At 42.8% G+C, this 26,692-nt stretch overlaps 3 protein-coding genes across 4 annotated transcripts; 1 reads left to right on the top strand and 2 right to left on the bottom strand.

The window, feature by feature from the left end:
- Positions 1–227: 227 nt before the first annotated feature.
- mettl21cb (methyltransferase 21C, AARS1 lysine b) lies at positions 228–1,172 on the top strand (the record flags this gene model as incomplete). Its single annotated transcript, XM_083638605.1, has 3 exons — positions 228–380; positions 472–589; positions 775–1,172. The coding sequence occupies exons 1-3, from the start codon at positions 237–239 to the stop codon at positions 1,170–1,172; spliced, it is 660 nt and encodes a 219-aa protein (XP_083494731.1). The 5' UTR covers positions 228–236.
- A 2,531-nt stretch (positions 1,173–3,703) lies between these two features.
- On the bottom strand, positions 3,704–9,156 carry grk1a (G protein-coupled receptor kinase 1 a; the record flags this gene model as incomplete). The annotated part of the gene is made up of 7 exons (XM_083638697.1): positions 8,461–9,156; positions 6,872–6,999; positions 5,345–5,502; positions 5,168–5,251; positions 4,944–5,068; positions 4,639–4,840; positions 3,704–3,993 (listed from the first exon to the last, which is right to left on the bottom strand). The coding sequence occupies exons 1-7, from the start codon at positions 9,151–9,153 to the stop codon at positions 3,704–3,706; spliced, it is 1,680 nt and encodes a 559-aa protein (XP_083494823.1). The 5' UTR covers positions 9,154–9,156.
- Positions 9,157–11,668: 2,512 nt separating this feature from the next.
- On the bottom strand, positions 11,669–25,346 carry LOC310778268 (transcription factor Dp-1-like). 2 transcript variants are annotated; one of them, XM_083638648.1, is made up of 12 exons: positions 25,276–25,346; positions 23,081–23,165; positions 20,816–20,882; positions 20,110–20,231; positions 19,465–19,586; positions 17,361–17,526; positions 16,399–16,545; positions 16,216–16,284; positions 14,807–14,958; positions 13,312–13,478; positions 13,012–13,087; positions 11,669–12,831 (listed from the first exon to the last, which is right to left on the bottom strand). In XM_083638648.1, the coding sequence occupies exons 2-12, from the start codon at positions 23,090–23,092 to the stop codon at positions 12,693–12,695; spliced, it is 1,239 nt and encodes a 412-aa protein (XP_083494774.1). In that variant the 5' UTR covers positions 23,093–23,165; positions 25,276–25,346; the 3' UTR covers positions 11,669–12,692. The 2 variants fall into 2 exon arrangements, with proteins under 2 accessions (XP_083494774.1, XP_083494773.1); XM_083638647.1 differs by lacking the exon at positions 25,276–25,346 and adding an exon at positions 24,009–24,045.
- Positions 25,347–26,692: the final 1,346 nt, after the last annotated feature.

Here is a 26,692-nt window from a genome sequence, read left to right on the forward strand (position 1 = left end):
CAGTAACTAATACAGGGATGCAAAGTCTTGGATAGTGAAAAAGGTGACAGACACCAGGGCAGACATGAAACCACTCAGAAATCCCCCTATTCTGGGATGAAAAAGGTGACGAATTTAGCATCCCTGCTAATAGCAACATGAACATCATTCTAATACATTGATATATTTTGACAGTAAGATTATGGGATACAGAGATATTAATCCTCTTCTCTGCAGCAGCGACTGACCGTAAAGCGATGGCAGGAGAGGCACTGGACAGGAGGAATGTCTGGGAGCCTGGTGTTTACTACTCACTGGGAAAGGAGTCTTTCTTCTTTGCTGGTCATGACATCAGCATCCGCGAGTCTCTGGACACTTATGGTGCTCTCATCTGGCCAGGGGTAAGTCCTGTCATGACTGTATGGGGAACATATAGATTCAGTAACATGGTAGTTGTGATAGTAGTAGTGATAATGAGAATTTGTTTTGCAGGCAGTAGCTTTGTGCCAGTTCTTGGAGAATAACCAGCAACAAGTGAACATGATGGATAAAGCAGTACTAGAGATCGGAGCTGGAACTGGCTTGCTGTCCATTATGGCCAGTCTACTCGGTGAGTTTTCTATAAGATGACTTAAAATGCGTGATGCTAAAGCATTAGCATGCACACCAGACAGAACTATACTGGACTCAAAGATATGTTGGTGTCTCCTCTTGTAATAATATATTGGGTGGTGAAACTCACAAAATTCCCTCTGTGTTTCAGTTGCCTTATTGTTGCCCTGTCCCCTTTTCCAGGTGCTTGGGTAACAGCCACCGACCTGCCAGACATCATGTCTAATCTGACCTTTAACCTTTTGCGCAACACCAAGGGCCGCTGCCGCTACACGCCTCAGGTGGCTGCCCTCACCTGGGGTCAAGACCTGGAGCGAGACTTCCCCTACACATCCTGTCATTATGACTACGTGCTAGCAGCCGATGTGGTCTATCATCATGACTACCTGGAGGAACTGCTGGCAACTATGCGTCACTTCTGCCGACCGGGAAGTAGAACGACACTGCTGTGGGCCAACAAGGTTCGGTTCCAGTCGGACCTGAGGTTCACAGAGAGCTTTAAGAGCCGTTTCAACACCACGCTGCTGTCTGAGCTGCCACAGGAGGAGGTGAGGATATACAAGGCCACAGCAAAGGAGTGACGGAGAGCGAGGAGAGATGTGAGAGGGGATGGAGAAGCAACAAAGGGGACAAATCGATATTGTACATTTGCCAGAGGAAACAGTAATGAAAAGTAAAGGGGATTTTGTTGCTGTTGCTAAATGTATACATTTAAAGGACCACTTATGATTCAAGAATTAATGAAAACAGGGAAATCAATTTCCCTCTTGCTGATTTGACTGAATAGAGAAATGTCCAGGCTTTGAGTTGTGCTTTTAACATTCCTGAGCAGTGCTATAACCTTTGTTAAGCAGAAAGTAAGTTCTAGACTCAAATTTCCAGTTCGAAACGCAATTTTTATTTACCAGTACTTTTTCATACATTTGATACTTTTGACATCATTCAACTTTTATTCCACAATTTATTTATTTTTAAATAAATGGCTTTTGCTTAAACGTGTGGAAGAAATGTCTCCTATATGGTTTCTCCTATATTAACTCATCTTTAAATAAACACTTAAAGGGTCTATGTGTCATTTCTGGTCCAATGCTAGCCTCTATTGTTCAGTGTTGTCATGACAACATTATTCTGCCCCACCCCCGTAGAGCAAGAACACGGTGGTCCCGGTTGGACTGTTTCAGAATCAACAACAAAGTTAGTCCAGGGCCCGTCACCCCACCGCTGCACAGAGCACTGTTCCCCTCTCCCCACCGCTGCACAGAGCACTGTTCCCCTCTCCCCACCGCTGCACAGAGCACTGTTCCCCTCTCCCCACCGCTGCACAGAGCACTGTTCCCCTCTCCCCACCGCTGCACAGAGCACTGTTCCCCTCTCCCCACCGCTGCACAGAGCGTTGTCGGCCCCGCCCCGCTGCTGAAGCTCAAGACCTCGAGCGGGGCCTTTTATCATTGGATTATGATGTCATAATCCAATGATGTTATAATCGGTTAGCCATTCTAACCGATTGTGATGTCCTCAATGCAGCTTTGACAGCCTCTGATTGGTAGAGCACAGTCCAGCTCCATCCAATGATAATCGGTTACCGAAAATCTGTGTTGTGATTGGTACCGATTGAATGCCTTCCAAATTGAGTGTCGCATGTCCAGATTTCAATCCACTTCCTCGGGGTCCCAGCAACACACCCTGAAGTCGATCGGACAAATGGTTCTCAAGATATGTGAAGGACAAACAGACACACACTCACATATATAGAGATTAGAGATTCCTTGCTTTATAGTATGTTGATCAATCATCATGTTTTAGTTTTTTGTTCAATGGACACTTGCTGTGTTTAAGATATAGACATTACTGCGGTTCCTGTTTTGTGTAGATTGTTTGAACACAGAATCTACTGAAACACGGTTTTGGCCTATATAGCTCATTTCAGCTTTCATAACAACTGTACAGGGGATTACTTTTTATATAACTTGCTGTTTAGAGTTAAATAGACAATAGAAAAGACTATGTTTTGGGGGTGATTGACAGGTCGGCTGTCCAGTGATCACACAGCTTGCCAATCACAGACCAATAGCAGGCAGAGCTATTGGGAAACCCCTCGTCTCGTGCCGTCTCGCGTGAGCTGCGCAAGGACCCCAAGATGGCGACAGAACACAGGAGTGCAAAAAAACAATGGTAGGCTTACTAGGCTATGTCCATATATATACATTCAATGGAAGTAACACAGTTTCCTCACAGCATAAATGGGCCAGTCACCCAGTCCATTAAAATTCGAGCTGTTTGGAGGACTACATGCCGAAAATACCAGAACACCCTACCGACTAGTAATAAAGCCTCAAATTATATTTTCCGATGTGTGTATTTGTTGATTAAGCAAATTGCCAGATTTTTGAATGGACCTTGGCATGGGAGGAGGGTCTTCAAAAAACAGACGCACAGGCTCGGCCCGCTCCTGTGTTTTTGAATACAGAAATTAAATCCCTGCAGCTCGCGCGCTGTGGCTGTTCACTTTGTTTTACATAATAATATTCAGGAACCTCTGCTGATATTTAGTCATACTGTGCTTCAGTAAAGCAGAAATTACCCTTTCCCGAAAATGTATTTCTAAAACTGCAATTCTTATCTCTTAGCTTTTGTAATAGTATGCAGCAGTTATTGTGTAATAGTACATATCAACATTTTAAAATTACATGTTATGTTAAACATGTTAAAATTTTGTTTTGGTCACTTTAGCACCAAAGTTAACATTACCACATAATTAAGTAAAAAAAAACTGCTTAAAATGTACATGTAGTTTGAGTGTAAAAGTATTCCCATGATAGACCTTCCTACACAGGCACACACACCCATACACATGCACAGAGAGAGAGAGAGGGAGGGCGAGAGACAGAGAGAGTATGATCACAGAATTCAAAGATGTAAAGAATATTCCTTTTTTCATCTCAAACCTATCCGCTAAAGTCCTCTCCTGGTCGCTCTGGGCATTTCCTGTTCCCACTGAGAGAAAGTGTGTCTCTGTCAGTCCTGAGTGTTGGACTCTTCCATCGTGTGTGTCTAAAGACCTGAGAGTGGAGGGCTACACTTGGTGTGTTGGATGCGTCTTGATGACACGACTCTACGATACGCAGCAGGTTGATGACTTGGGCTGCTCTGCTATGGACCCGCTCGTCCCATTGTTAGGAAGGGTGCCGTTGGGACCCCACACATTGAGATCTGCATAAATGCCTGTTTCGATCATCTCCTCCTGCCAGGGGATGGAGATGTTGCCTGAGGAAAACTCATTGAAGAAGACCTTGTCGGGCTCTTCTATGGCCACGCCCTTCACTGAGGAGAAGGCCCCGACGTCATCCAGACTTTTAGCGTACACCACCCTGGGGTCAGGAACAAATGGAGGAGGTAGGATACCTGGACAGGTGAGACACACGGGTAACTACATTAGACTCTGTTGGAGGGTTGAAATCATCACCAGGGCCAGATGTTTTAATTTAACACATTATGAAGGTCATGAAGAAAATGCAATAAAGGAATTATAATTGGGTTTATTTGTTTTACAGCGCCCCAATTGTACTTGGCCAATACCCTGTTAGGGTGTCCCAGTCATTGCCGCAACCTCTCTGCCAATCTGGGGAGAGTTGTGGACTAATACATGCTTCCTCCAATACATGTGCAGTCGCCAGCCTCTTCTTTTCACCTGACAGCAAGCGGTTTCACCGGGAGGATGCAGCACATGGGAGCATCAGGCTATTGCCCCTAGTTCCCCTTCCCCCTGAACGGGGGCCCTGACCGACCAGAGGAGGCACTAGTTGAGCGACCAGGACACATAGGCTACCCTTAATCTGGCTTCCCACCCGCAGACACGGCCAATTGTGCCTTTATGGACGCCTGACCAAGCCGGAGGTAACACGGGGGCTCGAAGCTGTGACTATTTGTTTTGGTAGGCAGGGAATCTAGCTGCACTACCTGGACGCCTTAACTGGGTGTACCGGGATTTATTTGGGGGACACAACACTAGATCACGACTATGTAAATCAAAGTTCATAGATCAAGTACCTGCATTCAGTTTCCTCCAGTTGATATCACTGAAGAAGGGGTGCGCTCTGATATCATCACAGGAGTTATTTTTAAACCCCATTCGCTTATCCACTTCTTTGTTTAGCAGGCCAGCACAGAGGGCCTTTGCATTCTCACTGAAAGTGTCTGGATAGTCCACAGGCCGATTCACAATTCGCTCTTTCATCTCCTCACGCTCAACCTGAACAGAAGACAAAGAACAAAGTGAGCTCAAATGCGACTCCACTCATTGATTTCCGTAAGTGAACCATTCTGAGCCCACAATTGGATAAAAGACAAGTAACCTTCTCCCCTCGCTTCCTGTAAGGGTTCTTGGCAGCAATGAACTCATACAGCGTCACTCCCAGGGTGAAGTAGTCCACTGAGGTGTCATACTTCTCCCCTTTCACCATCTCTGGTGGCATGTACCCTGCAAAGAGCAAAGCCAAATATTGATTAAAACATTTTGATTAACTATGATAAGGGTGATGTTATACCTACCACAGTATTTGGTACAGGTGAGACACACCTGGTGTTCCAGCGTAGCCTTTGGTCATCGTTTTGCCTTCTTTTAACTCCACAGCAAGACCCAGGTCAGATATACGCACATTCCCTGGTTGAAGACATAAAGGTATCTTCCTCAGCCATTCTTTATGGATGGACAGATGTACAGTATACATTCCTGTGTTTGCCTCAGAATTGGTACCTTCATTATCTAGCAGCACATTTTCTGGTTTGAGATCTCTGTAGATGATTCTTTTCTGGTGGAGATGCTCCAAGCCCTGGATGATCTGAGCAATGTAGAAACAGGCTCTGGGCTCGCTGAACCCCGGGTTGTTCTCATCCACCAGGTAGATGTGGTACCTGAGGAAGAGCAGGAGAGAGACAGAGGAATGACAGCGTGTTACGTCTGCACTCATGTTTAATCTACATACATATGCAATGCCATACATGTATGTAGGAGAGACAGTTGTAACATGGATTTCTGTCATAAGCTAACTAGAATCATGCAGGCTATTTAGATGTGTGTTACTCCTAGTGTCCTGGTTATGCAAACATTACACTTAAAGGTCCCATATCATGCTATATTTAACTGTATTAAACATGTCTCATGGGTCTTTAATTTAAAGACCCACGACGAGACAGAATTCATAACCTTGTTTTAATGAAACAAGGTTATGAATTCTGTTGCAAAGAAACCGCACAAATACAGCCTCCGTGGGACTTCTCAATGTGCTCTGTCTCTCCCCTAATTAACTATGTGCTGTTTTGATAATATATGATAAGATGATCTGTTGGGATAGATCCATCTTTGGTGCAGTTGACAAGGTTTGGTCTTCCACATTCAGTTGGCGGGGTGGCGCTGTAAGCAGGCAAATGAAATGAGAAGAAAATGAAAATCACGGAAGTCAAAATGGTTCGTTTGGAGGCATTTTTCCTTACATGGCTGGTGTGGCTTTATCTGGGGACCACGTGTTTTGAGACTTCCATGATGTTTCTATAGCACGCCCAAGTCCTTTATAATCAAAGCAAGGAAATCTTGTTTTACACAAGATGAGACCTTTAAATACGGTTAAAAAATACGGAAAATATGGTTTTCAAGAAACTAAAGTCATTTCTTGCTGAATGTGTGCAGTGCATTTTCCATAACCATTTGGTGAGTTGCCTCATCAAAATGAATTTCCAGCCCTGAATTTCTAGTCACTGTGGTCATTGTAAATACATGTTTGTTTAAAGCCTGTTGTCCAGTGTATACTCCAAGCAAGCAAGTGTGATTCTCATGAATGTTATTGAAAGATTCTGAATATGACTGGTGGTGTTTCCTCCACATGTGTATCCATGCCCATGTTCTTGCTTACATGTTGAAAACACTCAAATGATCATTATTATGTCTAATTCAATCCATTGTAATTATACCGTAATTAGGAATTATCAGTGTGAGCTCCATTTAGTACATTTGGGTGATTGTCGCATTTAGCTCCAGCTGGCATCACAGCTCCGTATGGGAGAAATGCCTCTTACATCCGTCTTTAAGACGACTGCACACCTTCTGTTGACATTGGAGATGCTGAAAGGATCATTTGTGGTCAGTATTGTTGTGCCAGGTTTTGAAGGTTGTACTGTAGATAAAACAGCCACAGAATAGTAGGGGCAAGAGGTGTTACAACTGTCTCCTCTGGGAGCTCGTCTGTGTGTGTTTGAGATGTGAGCATGTTTCAGACTGTGAAATTACTTGAGATCCCCTCCGTTCATGATGGTCATGACCAGGCAAAGTTCAATCTTCGTCTGGAAGGCGTACGCCAACGACACAATGAAGCGGCTGTGAACCCTGGCAAGAATCCTCTTCTCCACCATTGCCCCCTGCAGGGGAAATCATGACAGACTATCAATGTGACAGACACAATTTTGAACACGGCACTTTTCTAATACGCCCATTGTGAAAAGAGGAAAACTTAAAAGGTTAGTTGAAGGAGGAACTCATACAAGCTCCATTCTACCACTGGCTTAATTAAAAATGTATGAAATAGTTTTAAATTGCTTATTTCTCCTCTATTAAAACACATATATATTAAGAGATGAGAGTAGTTTTTAAACAATGACCCCAAACAACTCAAGGGCATGCCAAGCAGTTCCATTCAGAACAGCTTTCACTAAAGCTCCAGTAATCACTCTATCCCTGTCTCAGTGTTTAATACCAGGGGCTAAGGCCACAAGAGACAGAGGCAGGGACAAAGATGATTAGGACCATCATGGCAGCTTGCTCGTTGCAGGGCACCAGGACACAACTTTATTTTGGAACAACTTTATTAATCGAGATGATTGACTGTCGCCTAAAAAAATACATTTTCATCCAGGGACACCACAATAACCCCTAATTATCAAGTTGCCGCAAGCTATGTAAACTAAGGCCAGGGACACATTTTGACCGGTGTTCAGAGAGTAAAAATATTTGGTCTATTTTGATCCAATAGTGATTTTGATATAACTTGCTCATGGTTGGCTCGGGCATACCTACATTTCAAATTGCATCCATTACAGAGTACACATTCTGTGGCTCTCCATAAGCAACACAAACTGGGCAGTTGTAAATTGGCCAATCATGAAGCCATTCACAGTAAATGCCAGTCAACAAATAAGAGTAGTCTACATTTTGCTTTGTTTGTTTGGTTATTTTGTCATTTCTAATTCCTCCAGTTAAAAGAAACTTGTTTGATCTGTCCTATCTTTCCTTTTAAAATGGCACGTGTTTTCTTTTCTAAGAAGTAACTCAGTAACTTTAACATTGAGTACATTTTAAATGAGCATTTGACTTTTACTTAACTACGGTAGATTTAGGAGTCTCTCCACCACTGACAAAGACCATCTTATTATAAGACACCAGAAACCAATAGCAACATACATTTCTAAATCAATGGCCCGTGCCTGTGGAGCACTATCCACATTTCATTTTGGTCCTTGGCTTGGGGGACACCTGCTATAATGAAAAAGAAGAAACTGCACAGTCTGGCTCTTAGATGCAAAGATTTCAAATGTAACAGACTCATTCTGAATTGATTGGCCTTTGTCAAGTCATGTGTGTTTTGTCTACTTGGACACCTGCTATAAACCATAACAGCCTCAACGTCAGCAGTCTCCCTTAAAAGCATAATGTCTTCATTCAAACTACTGTAGCCTACCAATTTAAGTGTCCTAGTGGCCCAAAGACCAACACTTACAAGACCAAGACATAAAGTTGAAGGCTAAGGGCACACAGGAATCCTCAAAGGAAGCATGATGGAGCATAGTTAAGTGACAATTACTGTCAACCAATTACTGTCTCACCTCAAAGCCTTTCCGCTTCTTCAGTCTCCTCTTGTTGAGTTTCTTACAAGCATACAGTTTTCCTGTGGCTTTCATCTGACAGGCAGACACTTCCCCAAACCCTCCTTTCCCCAGCACACGGAAGTCTAGGAACCAGTCTGCATCCATGGGCTGCATCTCAAGCCACTTCCACTGCAGGAATCTCTTCAGGTACATGCTCTCCAGGAATAAAGTATAGGGGGCCTCTCGGAGGAAATTCAGAGTTTGTTCCAATGCCGTGGCAAACAGTCCATCGCCAGCTCCCTCCAGGCCTACCTTCACCTTAGCTATGAGGTCCTCCGGCAGGTGGGAGCAGTAGTGCTTGGCAGCGGGGTCCATGTAGCGCTGGACAATCTTTGAGGCCTTCTTGGGCCTTTCAGAGTCCTCTGCCAGGTCATAGACCTCAATGTCCTTCCAAAGACGGCAAGCCCCATTATAGGCTGGAGTTACATCCAAGAATTCCCTGAAGAGGCGCTTGCCGATAGGCTGATCCACGCAGACTGAGTCAAAGGCCAAGTCCAGGGTTTCCCTCAGGCCCTCGCACACGGTGATGTTGGGTAGTTTGAGGCGAGAGTGGTACTTCTTGTCCCGTACTGGATTGGAGCTGTCAGCGCTCCCTCGAGCATTAATGTAAGCACAATTGGCTATCACTGTGCTCAGGGCCCCAAGTTCCATGTTGAGGGCAGCTGACCGCTGGGCTGCTCAAAGGGCAGGTGACCACTGGGCAACTCAATTGGCAGGTGACCACTGGGCAACTCAAAGGGCAGGTGACCACTGGGCAGCTCAAAGGGAGAACACTCTAAAGAGAAAGATAGAGGAGACAAATACTGCTAACGAATGTGCAGGGCCGAGGAGGTCAAAGGGGAAAGCAAGGGCGAAAGAGCAAAAGATGCAACAGATTACAGAGAGGAGCATATAGAGTGAGCATGAGAGAAATGACAGACCTGAGACTGGTATTGGGACTAGATCTCATCACACTGATGAGAGCTTTACTTCCCTTCACACACACACACACACACACACACATGCGTGCAGAGACACATGCTTGAGTCAACACCTTTCACTAATCCATTAACACCCTAATTAATGCCCCAGACAATGTGTGAGAGCACAGCAGCACGTGCAGCTGCACCTCAAAAGCAAAACACAGGCAGTCAAACAGTACTTAATGTAGACTGTGATAAATCGGTTTCAAAAGGACAGTCCAGGAAGCTTATATAATTTACCATTGCCTGGGAGGCCTTTGAAACCATCCAATCATTACAATGAGTTGCTTTCACCATTTACAGTATAGACTAGGGGTGTCACAATATATCGTCCCACGAAATTTCGCGATAGTAAAACGTCACGATATGTATCGTTGAGATGAAATCTCATATCGTGAAAAAAAAAAAAAAAAAAAATTTTTTTTTTTTCAAAAGTAGACAAAGAAACGTCTTTGTTTGAAGTTCAATGTGTGGAAAGTAGTTCAGTTGAACAAGTCTCTGAAGAGACACATGAGAAGTTATACAGGAGAGAAATCATTCAATTGAGTTTCTGGCAAAACTGTTTACTTGACAGGAAAAACTGAAGATGCATAAAAAATAGACTAAGAAAAGTCTTGTTGTTTGAGTTTGAAGAAAAACTGAAGATGCATAATGAGAATTTATACTGCTGAGAAACCTTTTAGTTCAAAGTAAATCTAAGTGACGGTGTAACTCATTCTATTTCAAGATAAGCCTTATCTCCAATCTCATGTTTTTTCTAGTTGTTATTGTAATAACAATTTCCCACAACAGCATGTTTTGTATTTGTGCATTTCAAATAAAATACTACTTTTCCAGTCATATATTGTCATTATTCAAGTTTAAAAAAATATTGTTAAAATCGTATCGTATCGTATCGTTATCGTGAACCCAGTATCGTGATACGTATCGTATCGTGAACTGAGTGTATCGTGACACCCCTAGTATAGACACATAAGTTAGCATTTCTTTTCTTGACATATTGCTGGCTTGAGACAATGGGGTCAAAAACCATTGCTTTGAAGAATCCTATTTTTATAGGCTACATACCGTATTAAATTATGCTGTGAAATTGGAAACATGCATGTGATATTTTTGAACTTTGGTCTTGCAGCCAGAGGGACATGCACACAAAATTAAACAAGATAATTGTAATTGTTTACTGCATCTTTTGAATGTATTTCCTAATTTATTTGGTCTTTACAGATTTGACTATTTGTGTGGTGTAATCACTTTTATCATTACTAATAGTCAGTTATTACAAAAGTAACATATTACATGCAATATATTACTTTTAGCAGTAACTCAGTAATATAACTTATTACCAATAGGATTTCAGTAATATTATACCAGTTACTTTGTCAAGTAACACAAGTTACAAATTTAGTTTTTTTTTTTAAATCAAAACATATATTTAAATAAAGAACACAATCATTTCCTAATCAAATTGTGCATTTTTATGCAAATAACCAATATAGATCACAATAACAAAGGAAAAGGATAACATTTAGAATGTTGGACGGTTTACACGGACTTCAAGGCGGTTGAAATTATTTTTCGAGATGGTTCCGGGGCGGCAATGGCATTCTGCTACTGCGGTTATTTTGGTGAAAGTAATGCAAAAGTACTGTAATATGTAACTAGTTACTCTACACACAGTAATATTGTAATAATGTATTACTTTCAAATGAAAGTAACTAGTAATATGTACTACCGGGATATTACATTTTGAAAATTAACTTGCCCAACACTGCTAATAGTTGTCAACTGTTTGATATCTTAAAAGAGAAAAAACTTAGGCCAAGCCTTTTTGATGGACTAAAGCTGTGCTCTCTTGCTGGTTTATTTGGTCTATATTAAACTACTAGAATGAAAATCAATCTGGGACTACTGGAATGAGTAGGAGTCCAGTTCGGCACTGGGTTATTCCTTCTAGATTCTTCAGCACCCGGGCCATGTGAGGGACCGGGATGGACCTGGGCCTCCCAGCAGCCACAATCAGAAACAAATTACAATATATACATTATACAACTATACAATTTGGATGAGGTCCAAAATCCAACTGACAATAGTTATCCTCTAATTGTAAAATCAAGCATCAAACTAACAAAAACTGTGGATACAAACGTAGTAAAACAATCTATATTTAATTTGCAAACTTATATTAGATTACAGAAAAAGGTATTTGTAAGAGTCAGTACATGTGTTGCTCAGTTTTAAAAAGATCTTTGAAGGGAGTACGTAAAGACCTATACAACATCATATATCATACATCAATCATTCTCCGGTCTACCTTTACCACTGGCCTCTAAAGGATACTATAAGCTACAATCATCATAGGATCCATATACGTAATTAACAAACAAAGCTTATTTTCCTATAGGGAGCCTGGGTTATGGTGCCATTCTTACATAAACACTACCAAGGTGTGACAGGGCGGTGATGGAGAAGTCCTCAACTCCAGAACACAAAACAAAAATAAACAAGCAAACAAGATCAGGAAAGCAGCTGCCTACAGAACAGAAGGAAGCCAGCCCAACACAGTGGTGGATAAGAACGGATTTCAAATTATTTTCCAAAACAATGCATCAACACATCTGATGGAGCCCCATCCTCGGATGCCATGGTCATTCTGAATTGATGAAGTTGCACTGACACGGCATGTCAAAGCAGACACTTTGGCCATCTTGGAACATCGGAACATTATCAGGTCAGCCAAATGCAATCGTAACATAATAGGGATAACTATTTCACACGCAGTACACTATACATTCTCCAACAGCAGTGGGTTGTACAAAGGGTTTTTGCTTTATTTTTCCAGGGGGATGGCTTATTGAGAAGTGGATTAGACAAAGACCTCAGCATGGTGCCCAATACAAAGACCTCAGCATGGTGCCCAATACAAAGACCTCAGCATGGTGCAAGGGCCAGAGACTACAGCTACAGCCCCCCCCCCACCCACAGGTGCACGTGATTCAGGAGCTGAAAAGGCGAGGATGCGACACACACCTCTGTCACTCTCTGTTCATCTACACCCCTGAGAAAGCCAGACTGAGAAAAGTACAGCGAGTGGGAAGAGAGAGGGGACAGGGAGTGGGAAGAGAGAGGGGACAGGGTTGAAGGAGCGCACACACAAAAGGGGACTAAAATCCCACGGTGACGGTGGTTTGAAGGACTGTGCTTGTTGGAGAGGCGAGGCGGAGAGGCAGGTTAATCTTCGTCGTCATTTTCATCGTAGTCGTCCTCCTCGTCCTCGTCCCCCATGTAAGACACTGGAGTCTCCACGCGAGACCCACTGTAGTGAGAGTCGTTGGAGCTGGAGGCCATGGTGCCATCAGCGCCGCTATCGCTGCAAAGAGAGGAAAGGAGACTTTTTTTTTTTTTTTTAGTTAGACGACGGATGGTGAATGGAGGTGAGACAGTGATATTAGGGGAATGGGTCGGGCATAATGAGATCAGATTTAATGAGAATGTCATGTTCCGCTTCCCTTCACATTTCATAAGTTGCATTAAATACAAGGCGTCTCACCTGCTCGCAGGATAACGGGCTCCGTTAGCAGACGATCCAGTGATGTAGACATTACTGATGGGACCCTTTGCCATCTCTGAATGAAGACAAACAAGCATTTACATAAAGAAATAGACCTGCCATGCCTGAAATCATGCTTGTTTGTGCAGACCTATCAAAATTCAGCCACATAAGCAAAACAGGACATTTTACAGATCGTTTTCACATGGAAGCCAAGTGAAAATGAGTTTCATGAATACCACGTGCCACATTCCAGAAGACAGTAAATCTACAATGGTATAACCGGGATCTGGTTCTGACCTGTGACGTAGGGCTCCAGGGCTTTGGGCACCAGGCTACGCGCCATCTTCAGATCCTCTGGAGAACATTTTCCAACCTCCAAACCACAGGCCATGCCCATACGTTTCAGCACCTCAATATCATCGTGGATCTCAAACATGCTGTCAAAGTTGAACAAGTACTCAAACCTGCAGATGGGCGGAAGAAAGAGGTAAAGGGATGGATTATCAGTAATTTAACGCAACAGGGTATTTTCTATTATTATTTTTTGTCTCCAATACATTAAAACAAACTCAGTAGTGACATGGGCCAGACAGATTTAAAAATAAAAGATGAAAGAGGTCGTGGTTCAATCCCCGCCTCCTTGGGCAAGATACTGAACCCCAAATTGCTCCCGATGGCTGTACGAGCACCCTGCCTGGTAGCTGGCTGCCATCGGTGTGTGAGTCGGTGAATGTACCTACTCATTGTAAAGCGCTTTGGATAAAAGTGCTATATAAATCCAGGCCATTTATCATATAACCCCTTATCACAAGCATGTCTTAAAGGGCTTTACATTGCATCACCAGTCATATTCACCTCATGTAGAAGAGACAGTCTGGCTTGAGGGACTAACAGGAAGTGTAAACACAATCAGAAGTTCTGATTGTGTTTACACTGTGACTCATAAACCCATTTGACACATATGTGAGTCAGACTAGGTTTGACTCAGACTCTCCCGCTGCAGGGAGAGAGTCTGGCAAGCGAGACTAGGTTTGACCAGGTGAGTCAGACTAGGTTGTGCAGGTAAAATAGCCGGCGTTTTGAACAGGAAGTCGTGACACAATGGGTCAAGTGGGCGGGGCTACATACATACATCATCCATCTACACAACATAGGCTACATACATCATATACATACATACTAGACCAGGGATATTCAACTATATTGTTCAGGGGGCTGCATTGTCACAAAGCCAAGGGCCCGGGGGCCATACATTTCCCTGAGCTATTATTATCATCAGCACCACATCTTAAAATTTTGGATTTGACTACATTGCAAAAATCGCCTAATCACAGCCTCATGGTCCATGTTTTGATTTTTTTTTCTATTTTCTTTTCAGAAACAGAAATGAAAAAATAATTATACATCAAAATCAGATGAAAAATGGAAACATGCTGATGAAGCCTCTGTCATGGAGAGAGGTGAGACAGAGGGGAAAATGAGAAATCCAAGATTATGGACGAAGCATTTGAATATTCCCTCCTCCCCCGTATTTATTTGAGCTGGACTAACATATGGATTACAAACTGAGGAGTGGGGGGAACAGGAGCTGCTATCTCTACCAATGTGACGGACCGCAAACACAGCAGGCTGCGCATGCTGTACCAAGGGAAATAGATTGTTTATTTTCATATAATATATGAGAATATAATAGGATATGTAGATCTATAATAGGATATGTGCCGCTGTGTGTCACAAAAGCTATTTACAGGACGTAAATACACGCATTACACATGCCAATACAAACACGTACTTGTCATTGGAGATGCTACAGTCGATGACCGTCTTCTTGCTGGTGTTGACAATAATGAAGGGAAGGTGGATGACAGAGTTTGGAGGTGGAGGTCTGTTTGTCTGCTGCTCCGTCTGTCTGTTCCGCTGCACCAGGTTCTTAAAGGCTATTTGCTGTAAAAATAGCATTGAAGGTAGAGAACATTAGCATTATTACATACTGAGCAAAACTAGATATATTTTAAGAAGCAGATTAAGCATGGCAGCAGGATGTAATGTGGTCATGTGCTTCATAAGGATAAATCTCTCTTAGAAAAAAGTTACCTTCTGGGCTTAAATTATTCAGAACAGTGACAGTTCATGCATTTATTTTCACCGTTAAAATACATTTCAGCTTTTAAGCAGGCAGAAACACAGAAAAGGATTCTTAACTCTTTCCCCCGCAAGGGGTTTCTGACCATTTTCACATCTTCCAAGACCCACAGAATATGGGGAAAATGTAATGTAAACACTGAATATCTCAAAAGAAAGAAGAGAGCCTCTACTTGCATAGAAAAAAATGTTTGTTTCTGCCTTCATGCATTCTTTAGTTATCGACACTTGAATGTAGGTAGTTTTCACGGAAAATGCGCATCTGTCCCAGAAAGCCGAGAACAATGTATGTTTGTACCAGCGGCGCGAGGGAGAGATTCACCCAACACTCAGAGAACGGAGGTGCGGGTCACACTCTCGTCTTGCCCGGGGGGGGGGGGGGGGGGGGTTTCTGGTGCTCGATGTCTGGAGGTCTGGGGGCATATCTGATGTCTGGAGGTCTGGGGGCATATCTGATACGCATATCTGATGGCTGGAGGTCTGGGGGCATATCTGATGGCTGGAGGTCTGGGGGCATATCTGATGGCTGGAGGTCTGGGGGCATATCTGATGGCTGGAGGTCTGGGGGCATATCTGATGGCTGGAGGTCTGGGGGCATATCTGATGGCTGGAGGTCTGGGGGCATACCTGATGGCTGAAATGTACATGCTGCGAGGGCTCACAAAGCGCATTACTAATCTACCTGACAGGAGAAATGTACGTTTACCAGCGTCTGCTGATAAAAAAAAATCCTTCAGCTTTGAGTGACTGTCACAAGTCCGTCTGACAGCACATGGAGCTCTGGGGAAAAAAAGCTTGTTGCAGCGCTTTGAGGCACCAGGCTGGAGCTGTTTTATGGAGCTTTTTCCTGGAGGGAGGTTGTTGCTTTTCTCTGCTTGCTGGTTTTGTGGGACTATAGCCGTTGCTTCTGGGCAACTTTAGGAATGATGAAGTAGCACTTCAGAGGGGGCCAAGAGATCCCTCTATCACATGACGGTGAAATCACAGATGGCAGGGGGGAAAGGGTTAAGAGTAAATCTGCATCCTGATAGACATGGGGCACATTTGATTGATCCCCACCTGCAATATGAGCTCCTGAAGTTGTGACTGTTTCTGCTTAATTCTCTCCAGCCGCCGTTGTCTCTCCACCTGCAGTTGATAGAAGACTCATGTGTTTAAGAGTCATAAAATAGAAAAGAGGCGAAGGAAGACAGACCTAGGGCCGGCTGATGCACTCATCAGTTGGATATGCTGTGTCCGTACCTCGAGGTTTTGGCACTCCTGTGCAGAGTTGGTGGGCAGGCCAATCCATTTGATTTCTTTCTTCTCTTTAGAGATAATGTTCATGGCCATGAGCACATTAAGTGCATCGTACACACGCCTCCGAATGTTCTTCTGGTCATACACATGCTAAAATGGAAAGACATGAGCAGGTGAGAAATTTTACTCAACACAAATTTATACATGGCAAGAAGATGCTTGCATGTCATGTAATGCAATCCATCAGTAGAGATTAAAAATAAATAAATTACCACCTTGTCCTCCCCCTTCCTTGATCACCCCCATCCCCTCCCACCACCACCCACATCCCCCCTTAGCCACTACCATTACCCACCCCGCGAACCCGGACTCTCTGTGACCTTCCTTCCTATCCCTAGCTATGGCCCCTTTTGCCTAGCACCGCTAGAGCCAAATTTGAAGAAATTAATTCAAGGTGTTCTTGAGATATCGCATTAACAAGCCCGGAAAAGACGGTTGTGCGGTCACAGTGACCTTGAACTTTGACCACCAAAATCTAATCAGTTCATCCTAGACTAGAGTCCACAGCTTCCACTGACAAGAACGAGCTCCTCATTCCACTACCATTAGTTTCACCATCATATTGGCACCTTTTCTGTGTTCCAAAGAACATCCACTCTCTTCAGTGGTAGGTCAAACAGTGATATGCGGTAGGAATTGGGTGTTTACTTTGACGTGCAAGCCAAACACTGCAGACTGGCTTGTTGTCAAATTCATTTCTAAAATTAAAAAAATCCTCTTGTCCCTACAGAACAAATTCAAGACCTAAGGATATTTGTGTATATGTCCATTTTTATGTCCAAAGACTACTGTCCCCACCCAAGTATGAGGTGTTAAAAAAAGAAATCCTGTCCTTTGGTATGTTGGTTTGCATCATACTGAGAAAATGTCATGTTAAAGTTATTTTGTTTGGCTGCAGCACTCACCGAGTCATTGGGTGACATGTGGTTGTCTGTAGAGCTGAATTCTGCCACCAGTTCATCTGCCACTTCATTGTAGGTGGTGACTCCTTTCTTCTGCACTTTCTCGCACACCTTCATGGAGAAATGCCTCAAGCCCTTCCCATTCTTTTCTCCTTTCTTACCACGCTTCCTGCAGACAGAGGAGAGCCCTCACAGTCACACCACTGGTTTCTATCATCAACTACAATGATCTTTCTTATTAAAATCTCCAAATATATATATTTAAAAAAACATATACTTAAATATACTTAAAGGAGGACTTACCCCCTAGATATGTATTAGAACAGTGATTTGAAAATACCTATGGAAAAAACCAAGAAATGACATATGCTCTTGTCTATACTGGACTCTTTGGCTGTGTTGAAGTCCAGATTTTTTTTCGGAAATCGACGCCATTACAGTTTGCCTATTGCCTCAAAAAATAATTTATTTGAGAGGGGCCATATCTGTATAAATATCAACAATTAGCCAACGCTGGTGGCCTGTATGGAAAGAGCTTTGCTCAAAATGGTTGAAAGTTATATCAATTTGGTAATTCAGTGGCGAACTAGAAATTTAATTATTTTTCTGCATGTAACTCTATGGCAGTGTGTTGAACTACGTTACGAGAGCAAAGTGGCATGGGCTCGTTACAGCAGCACACCGCACAATACAACAAACCCCCCGTTCTGGGGTAACACAATGCGAGATTTCTCTACGTCATTCCCTCGTCCAAGTTGCCATATAGTCCCTTTTTCATTTTAGTTTGGGGGCTTTTCGTGATTGTTGTTAAAAGTTGTGCAAAAGTTTTTTCCTCTCAGCGCAGTGCAGGCTGCCTGCGCCTCCTCCCTCCTGCCAGACCCCGGCTGGCGAAACAGCCTGTTGCATGCATGGGGCGCTTGTAACCTCACGGAGCAACAAACAAACAGACAGAAATAGCTGGTGTGCGATTTAGAGAATACAGTCTGAGATTGGGTACAGGATTGAGGGAATCCCGCATCTGTTTGCGAAGGTGCGACTGGACAGGACGCTTTTCACAGACGGGCACAGTAGTCGGAGCGAGGCGAGTGTCTCTCAGGGCTACTCAGGGCAGAGCTGCAGATCTCTCCTTCTCCTCCGCGCATTCAGTCTGTCCAAAATCATTACCGATATAATCTCAGTAGGAGGGATGCAGGGAAATGATAGTAGCCGATGTGTTTAGAGAAGCTTTGTCACGTTGTCACGTCGTAGTATAGCGTTATATTTTACATGTGCGCTAAACTGCGACCATATTTGTTTGCGGAAATATCAGACTGCTCTCTCTACTCTCAGAGCACAGAGAGCTCTGCTCTGCTGCGCGCGCCCGCGGAGCTTGGAGCTAGTGCATGAGGTTTACAGTAGGACTCTCTCCCGCCTGGCTGGGCTGGAGACAGCTGCTTCCAACTCGGACTGATAATATATACATCATCATTCGAGCTTATTCAGGTAAGATATTAATAAAGTAGTGACACATTCAGCGGGAAACTAACTATAATTAAGACATGTGCCAACTTTGACGACGTTTGGTTCAGTATTTTAAGAGCAAACTTCAATAGGAATAGGCTTGGAGTTCTGAGGAGCCGAAAGGGTACAGGGGGGGTAGGGGAGTAATTATCTTGAAATCCCATAGTCTTTGGGAACACTGTGACGTCAAAGTGTTCCTAATCTCCCATTCATTTGAGAAAAAAAAAAGAAGCAGTCTTTGACCCTAAGAGGGCGCTTATGCCAGGTATGCTGCTGAAAAATGATACAAATGGTAAAATGGCAACAGTTTGGTGTCAAATGTGGAAATTCTGACCAGAATTCTTCACACATCACCCCCAAAGTCATATATATTGGTTAAAAGCTGAAAAAAAGTGTTTTGGAGGTAAGTCCTCCTTTAAACTGCATTTTCACATCACAATAAATGAGGCTCATTGTTTGTTTATTTGGATCCCCATTAGTTGTTACCGAGCTTCCTGGGGTCCACGTTAAGAACATAAAAGTATACACATGCGTTCACATATATGATGCCATACATTTAATACAATTACAGCAAGCATATAAGCATTAGGACCTTTTGAAGACTCACCCTGATGACCATGGAGAGGCATCTGGTGGTTGGCTCTGCGTTAGGAACTGGGAACTGGGTGTATGTGGACTGTTTACCAGTATTGTATTGGAAACAGTGGGTCTCTGAGGTGTCCCAATCACCTATAGAGGAGGGAGAGAGAGGGGGGGGTGGGGAGAGAAAACACTTTAATACTCCACATTGCCTATATTGTTGCGCATCCCACCTGGTTCTCAACCCAAAATAGGTGCTGGTCTGTGATATAGCAACTTGGGTTTCTTTTTTCCCCTCAATCTACTACTAATATTCCTTCACTCAGGTGATAACTAAGATGATTTCCATTATGTATATATTCCATGAATATAATGGGATGATGGGAGTAATCCTGCTGACTGTAGAGTTGATAAGCTTAGGATCAACTGCTCCCACCCACCCTCCACCCGCTCACCTCACAAAGATAATTGGGGGCTTACACAACAGTACGTCACAGAGAGGAGAAACTCGGAAAGCACATGTATACTTCTTTTCAGTTGTGTGGCAGTGAATAAGTGACGATCCAGACAGCCAGAGATTCTAAGCTATCTGACTAAATGTGTTTCTGACAGCAGAGAAGGTCTGACATCTGAATGCTGTGCTGGTTTGTTAGCTGTGAGGAACATCACTCACCATGTGTGGCACGTGTTGCATGTGTGGAGCGATGTTCACGTTGGATGGCCCGAGGGTTTTGGGCAGTAGCTGTTTGGCCACAGGAATGGCCGTAGGCTGAACAGTAACCAAAGACAGGACACCTGATAGAAGAAGGCATAAGAGAAGACCAGATAATGAGACTAGAGCTGTTGACTGAAGTGCCATTGCCCCCTGATGTACAGCTGCAACCACATTATGACTACACTTCAACATTAGAGCTAGAGGGGCACCTGCGTAGTGTAGAGGTAAAAGCACTCGCCTACCACCGCAGGAGACCCGGGTTCAATTCCCGGTAGCGGCACTTCCAGCTTGGTCAGATGTTCCTACAGACACAATTGGCTGTGTCTGCAGGTGGGGTATGAGTCCTGTTCACTGCACCGTGCCGGTGAAACCCCTCGCTGTCAGGGGAAAAGAAGTGGCTGGCGACTGTACATGGATCGGAGGAAAGCATGTGCTAGTCTACAACTCTCCCCAGATTCGCAGAGGGTGGAGGCTCGTGGAGCAACGACAGGGAGAGCAGGGGGAATTGGCAAAATTCAATGGGGGAGAAAATCGAGAGGGGAAAAAAGAGTTGACCTAGAACAAAATATTATTATCTTTGTGATTGGTACTTAAAGTATGTGAAATTATAATAGTTGAGTAAATGTATGAGCCTTGTGCACAGATAGATAAATGATTACTTTACCTTTACTAGGGCTCAGATTCTGATCGATGAAAACCTTCAGCTCCCCATTTGTTTCAATCAGACCAACCTGTGGAGGAAGAAACACAATAGGTGCTCTACCAAAGTCACACCATCTTGCTCCTCAACTTAAAATGCACTTTCTTAACTTCTAACAAAACTAAAAGAGCATGTGCAGCCACAAGATGTTGAGTTCAGTTGTCACACCAAAATTAAGTTTAAATTCTAGCATTGCTAACAGGTATGGATCAGAATTTAAACCTTATTTGGGTGCAAGAACTTGTGAAAATCTTATGGGTCAACAAAGACTGTGCCCCATTCACTATCTATGAAGCAGTGCCAGACCGATGAAAACGTTCAGCTCTCCATTTGTTTCAATCAGACCAGCCTATGGAGGAAGAAACAATAGGCGCTCTACCAAAGTCACACCATCGTGCTCCTCAACTTAAAACACACTGACTTATAGAGGACATTAAACATTTAAAGGAAGACTCAGATGATTTTGAACCAGCTTTGTATCATTACAAAATCAGTAGTCTATCAGAAAACTGTATATACGGTATATCAGGGCAGGGGATTTAACGGTGTTACCCTTCTAGACATGAGTGCTCGTTGTTTCTATACATAAGGAAAAGGTCCGTGTTTTTTGGCTGAGTAGAGCGGGCGGGGAGTGGGGATGTGTGCTGCACAGCAGTGCTGCGGTGCTGCTGCAGGACGAGAGCGCATAGGAACACAATTGGCACCCAATGCCCAAAACGCGTGCACACGTCTCCATACACTGCATCCACAGTCCGAGATGTCTGCCCAACACTTTTCTCCACTATGCAAAATGCACATGTCTCACTGCGAAGTTCCCGATGCATTCCAATGCATTCAGGCGATAACGTGGGGTGGCAATGTGCCAAAAAGCGAGCGCTTGCCTTGTTACATCGCCCAAAAGCCGCCCGTCAAAATAGTGGTCGCACTAACGTTAAAGGGTGGATGATTTTACAAGTGGCATTCAAATCATATCCGACTACTTTTGAATTTATTTCTCCCCACAAAAATTAGGCTATATGTCTCGAATATATAATGCAACACTATTACCCTCTTGCATTTTCACATACAAGACAGACAGGTCGGGAGGAAAATAAACCATTCAAGCCGTTTGCAGCACTTGTGGAAACCATGAGTTTGCTAATTGAATTCATTGATATGCACGATTGCGCAAAACGATTGAATAATACGTGAACGTTAATAGCGGGCACTTATCACCCAATAGCCTAATGCAGTAGTAGGCCATCATCTCCTTGTTGCATTTTCAAACTGGCAGATGGGGGAAAAGAAACGATTCAACTTGTACTTGTTTACTCACCAATTTGGCTCTCTTCCAAATAATCCAGCCACATAACTACATCCATTCATGAAACTATTAAATAGCACGGAGACATTAATGGTTTGTTTGCCATTGAACCACCCACCCACTCATGGCATGTTCCAGAAAATGAGTTGGGAGGTGCTAAACTACAGCCATCTGCAAGCGATGCGGACCTTGTACTAGGGGCTGGGGTGGTAATGAGCTGCACTCGCGGAACGCACTCAAAAGGATAATTGGTGCGAAACATGCAGCCCAGTTGAGTAAGGTCTGGTTATGATCAGGAGTTCACTGCATGTTTAGAAATGGCTATAGTGTTGATTTGAGTTAAGGTGTGGACCAGTGATGTCATTCATGCACAGATGACATCATTGGTCCACAATTTAAGGGTTTAATTTAATGATATGCATGCAACCAGCACCCACACACTGATTTCAAGTGTGAACTTTAACTAGATTTGCTAGAAATATGAAAATTTCAGCTTTACGCCGTCTAGGGTGCTGCTAGATGATGTCACTAGGTTGACTGTACAGTAGGAAGGATTGAGTGTTTTGATTAATCAAAACAAACACAGCCCGTCAGAAACACAACAGATTAGAATATGTGAGCCTGTTAGAATTCAAAATACTTATTACAGTACCCACACTTAAAGCAGTGTCCTGTCTGAGGTTAAATGCAAATGAAATGCAATGCAAATGAGTCATAAGATCAAATGTTTAATGTTCTATTTAACATCTAACAAAAAAGTGTAGAAGAGGAAAGCTGAGGTTCTGTTGTCTTCAAGTTGTAGGAACAAAACAGATAAGATATCCTCACATGACCATAAACTACACTGCCTCTAGGTTAGCATATAAACCAAACAATGAATTTTTGGTGAAAACAGCCTCTTTTGTTGTCCAACTGCAGTTACTTACATCTTTAGCCATGATCCCAAAGGATCCCAAAGTAAAGCTTCAGGCAGAAAAGAAACCCTTCCTCTATTTGTCACTAATCAGACCCCTGAAAGAAAAAAGATGGGATACCATTAAATAGCGACAGTAGCTACTTCTCACAGTTGCACCCAAACATAATGTTAGAATACTTTTTTCTTTACATTTAAATAATTTTCAGACAAGTATTATTCTTTAAGAGTCAATTAACATAATTCTTATACGAAATTATATTAAACACAAAATAACTTATTTCTGGAGTAAGGCCCATCTGCTTGCAGCCAACACATTGTTCAAAGCTACACCACTAATGCTAGCTTGACTAGCCGAGCCGGCTATTCTCCCAACAAGACAAAAATGACGGGAAAAATGTGTACATTGAAGGAAAATCGCGATTTTATTCAACTTTGAGCTCATTTCAATTGGCTTTGTGTACATCCAAAAAGCAAGTTAAATTATCCAAGCTGCTCACAACTTTTACTATGCTAATTGTGCATAAGGCCTACTTCAGGTATTGACCACGTCCGGATGAGAAGCATCGTCGAACTTCTTGCTACAGGTCAACGCTAACGTGCTAACTTGTGCATACAATCACTATAAATATTGTTGTGATTACAATTATAGTATAATATCTGTAGATGCATTAAGGTTGCATGTGGTAGTAACGGCATCCATATCGCAAGCCGATGGCAATGAACAAGCTTTTGTTGAATTCAGCTAGCTACTGCTAACACTTAGGTTGCTGGCGTTAGCTAGCTAGCTTCTCCACGTTCTGAAAGGATCCGATATAATTTAGCAAGTATTGATTCCCGATTCCATATTCCAGGCCAACTTTGAATTTGAGTTGACGTTTCAAACCCATGTGTGCATTTGCACAAAAGGTAAAGTTAATATTCTCGTTCTGTGCACTTACGAGTGCACTCTCTTGCTTCTTCGACGGCTGTTTTTGTTGGCATTTGAGAATGGAGGAAGAGGAGGTCTGTAATCCCTACCGCCAAACAGGAAACAAAACTAGGCAATGTCCAACTACTTTCTAATTAATTCACTAAATCCAGTGTAATAGTCAAATACTCTATCAATGTTAAGTGATTAACCAACGTTCTGCCATCGTGTTAAGTTTCCTTCACCATCAAGCCTTGCCTGCTGATTTAGTATGGTAACGTTGTGGAAAGAGATCATTTTCAAACCAAGAAAGATAAACCGCTGAATTAACGCTAGTAAATAGGTTAAGATAAGTAAAATTACCAATCAAGTACATGTTTTTATTCGGATTGTAGGGGTCCCTTATTCGTTTAATTGTCGCTCAGTGTAAAAAATATTTCACCACAACATGTGAACTACTGCCTTCTAATATATAGTTTTATTCTGTTTATTTAGCAACAGTGGACCTCTAATTGACAGATACTAAAGTTGTCCCCGGTGTCAATTAAGTTATGCCACATACTCGCAGTCATTAGTGGCAGTCAGATGGATATCCTTTACCAGAAAATGGCGTGTTAACGTTAAGTTATAGCTACCTAACATCAACCAATTAAGTTATTGTGTTTGACAAACAATAGCTTAGTTTAGCTTAGTAAAATATTAGATCAGGTAACATAAAATTGGCTAGGTTAAGGTTGGGATCATCACGATAGGTTAGTTAAAACTTTGTTTAATTCCAAGTGCAGATCCCCGACGTTAACATTTCACTGGGCATAATAATAATTACTAGGCTGGCTAGCTAGCGTTACGTGTATAACGATGTATTTAACGATAACATTAGCTATTTAGCTAGGTAACTTACTGCACCAAACGCCTGCAAACGACTCCGTTAACGTTATGGCTCAAATCAATTAGCCGAAACTAACGTTACAGGCGACAAATCATTGCTAGCTAGTTAGCTATGACAACTGGTTATTTAGCAACGAACCAACGCACAATTATGCCTAAAAAATGTACTATAAACGGATGACGGCGCGTGCCAATTGACGTTAGCTAGCTAGCGTTAGCTGGCTGGCTAATCCGCAGCTGTCACCGACAACACCGCCAGGACCTAGTGCTAACACCGCGGTTAGCTGCTTGTCGGCTAACCATATATTTTATAAAGATTAATAAAAGTGAAAACTCTGTTTGGAATATGTTAACTAACGTCAATAACTTTATGGCAGATGGCTTACTAAAGCTCTGTAAAGGCGGCTTACCCGGTGCGGTTCACAAGTTAGCCAGCTAATTGTTTGTTAGCCTTTTGAATGCACTCTCTCTGCTAGCCTGGGTGTACTGGTGCTTCACACAATCTGATCTTGGCGGTGTCTAGCATTAGCGACCTCCGATTGGACAGCATCGACGTGACGAAGACAAACCGGTCAGAAAAGACCACGCCTCTGGACTAGTGTCCTCTAGTAAGAGAGTGGCGTCAGCGGAGGACCAAAATGCGAGACTCATTAGCCAATGAACAGCCAGGAATGGGTCTCGCGCTACTTTTGCATGCTAAAATACAGCCGATAATGTACAATTTGATTCATTTCAAGGGATGAAAAACCCTTTCAAAGTACAACACTGTCTATTTTGTTGCAACTCGACAGTGCTGCTTTTTTTACTCAAGAGTTCCACTTTCTACTTCCTGAAAAAAAACTGGTCCATTGGAGTGAATGGAGATGTCGGAACTCTTCTCTGGACCAGAGCTCTGTCTACTCGTCTGGTTGGGCCGAGCGTTCTGTTCAGAGCTTCTGGGCCAAGGTCTGCCAAGAAGACTGCCATTAATATTCAGGATCTCGCTAAAACAAAAATAATAAATACAATATACTATAGAATAGAATAGAATAGAATATAATAAGTGTGGCAGCACGGTGTGGGCGGTGGTGTGTGTCACAATTGTGATGTCATCAGTGATAATGTCATCAGTGATGTCACTTGAGCAATTGTGATGTCATCAGTGATGTCACTCAAGCAATTGTGATGTCATCAGTGGCAATTGGCTTCCTTTATGTTGCATTATCGCCTCCTTCTGGATTTATCCATCCACTGTTTCCCTCATTCTGTCCTCCTGTACCATGTAATAAATCCTGGCTGAGGCTACATAAGTGGTGGGAGTATAAGTAGGGAGAAGAGGACAAGTGTCATCATCTCCAGTCTCCACACACTAGGAATTGAGCTCGCTACTCCTAGTAGAATAAAAATAGAATAGAATAACAATAGATAGATAGATAGATAGATAGATAGATAGATAGATAGATAGATAGATAGATAGATAGATTAAAAGAAAAAAAGAATGAAAGAAAATGATGAATTTAGTGACAAATTTGTGTTCCTGATGAGGCTTGTTAATCCACTGACATGTAACCTGTCAAGTTACTGAACAGGCAACATGAGTGTCTCTGGAGCACAGAATGGTCTAGAGTCAAAGGACACACACTCTCTCTCACACACACACACACACACACACACACACACACACACACACACACACACACACACACACACACACAGTTCATTTCCCCTGGCTCGGCCCTCCTCAGAGACCGTCGGTTGAAGGCTGAAGACCATTTCACTCAAAACTAATGTCCAAGAAAAACTAGGCGTTAGAAAAACACACACACATAATAAACTGAAATAAAAATA

This window comes from Poromitra crassiceps (assembly GCF_964638095.1).
Source record: "Poromitra crassiceps genome assembly, chromosome: 6".
In the NCBI taxonomy this organism is placed as follows: Eukaryota; Metazoa; Chordata; class Actinopteri; order Beryciformes; family Melamphaidae; genus Poromitra; species Poromitra crassiceps.

Coding starts and splice junctions, on each gene's coding strand:
- LOC310778268 (XM_083638648.1), bottom strand. Junction 20,232..20,815: donor GAATCTGAGCCCTAGTAAAG/GTAAAGTAATCA, acceptor TTCTTCTATCAG/GTGTCCTGTCTTTGGTTACT. Junction 19,587..20,109: donor TGCAACACGTGCCACACATG/GTGAGTGATGTT, acceptor CCTCCTCTATAG/GTGATTGGGACACCTCAGAG.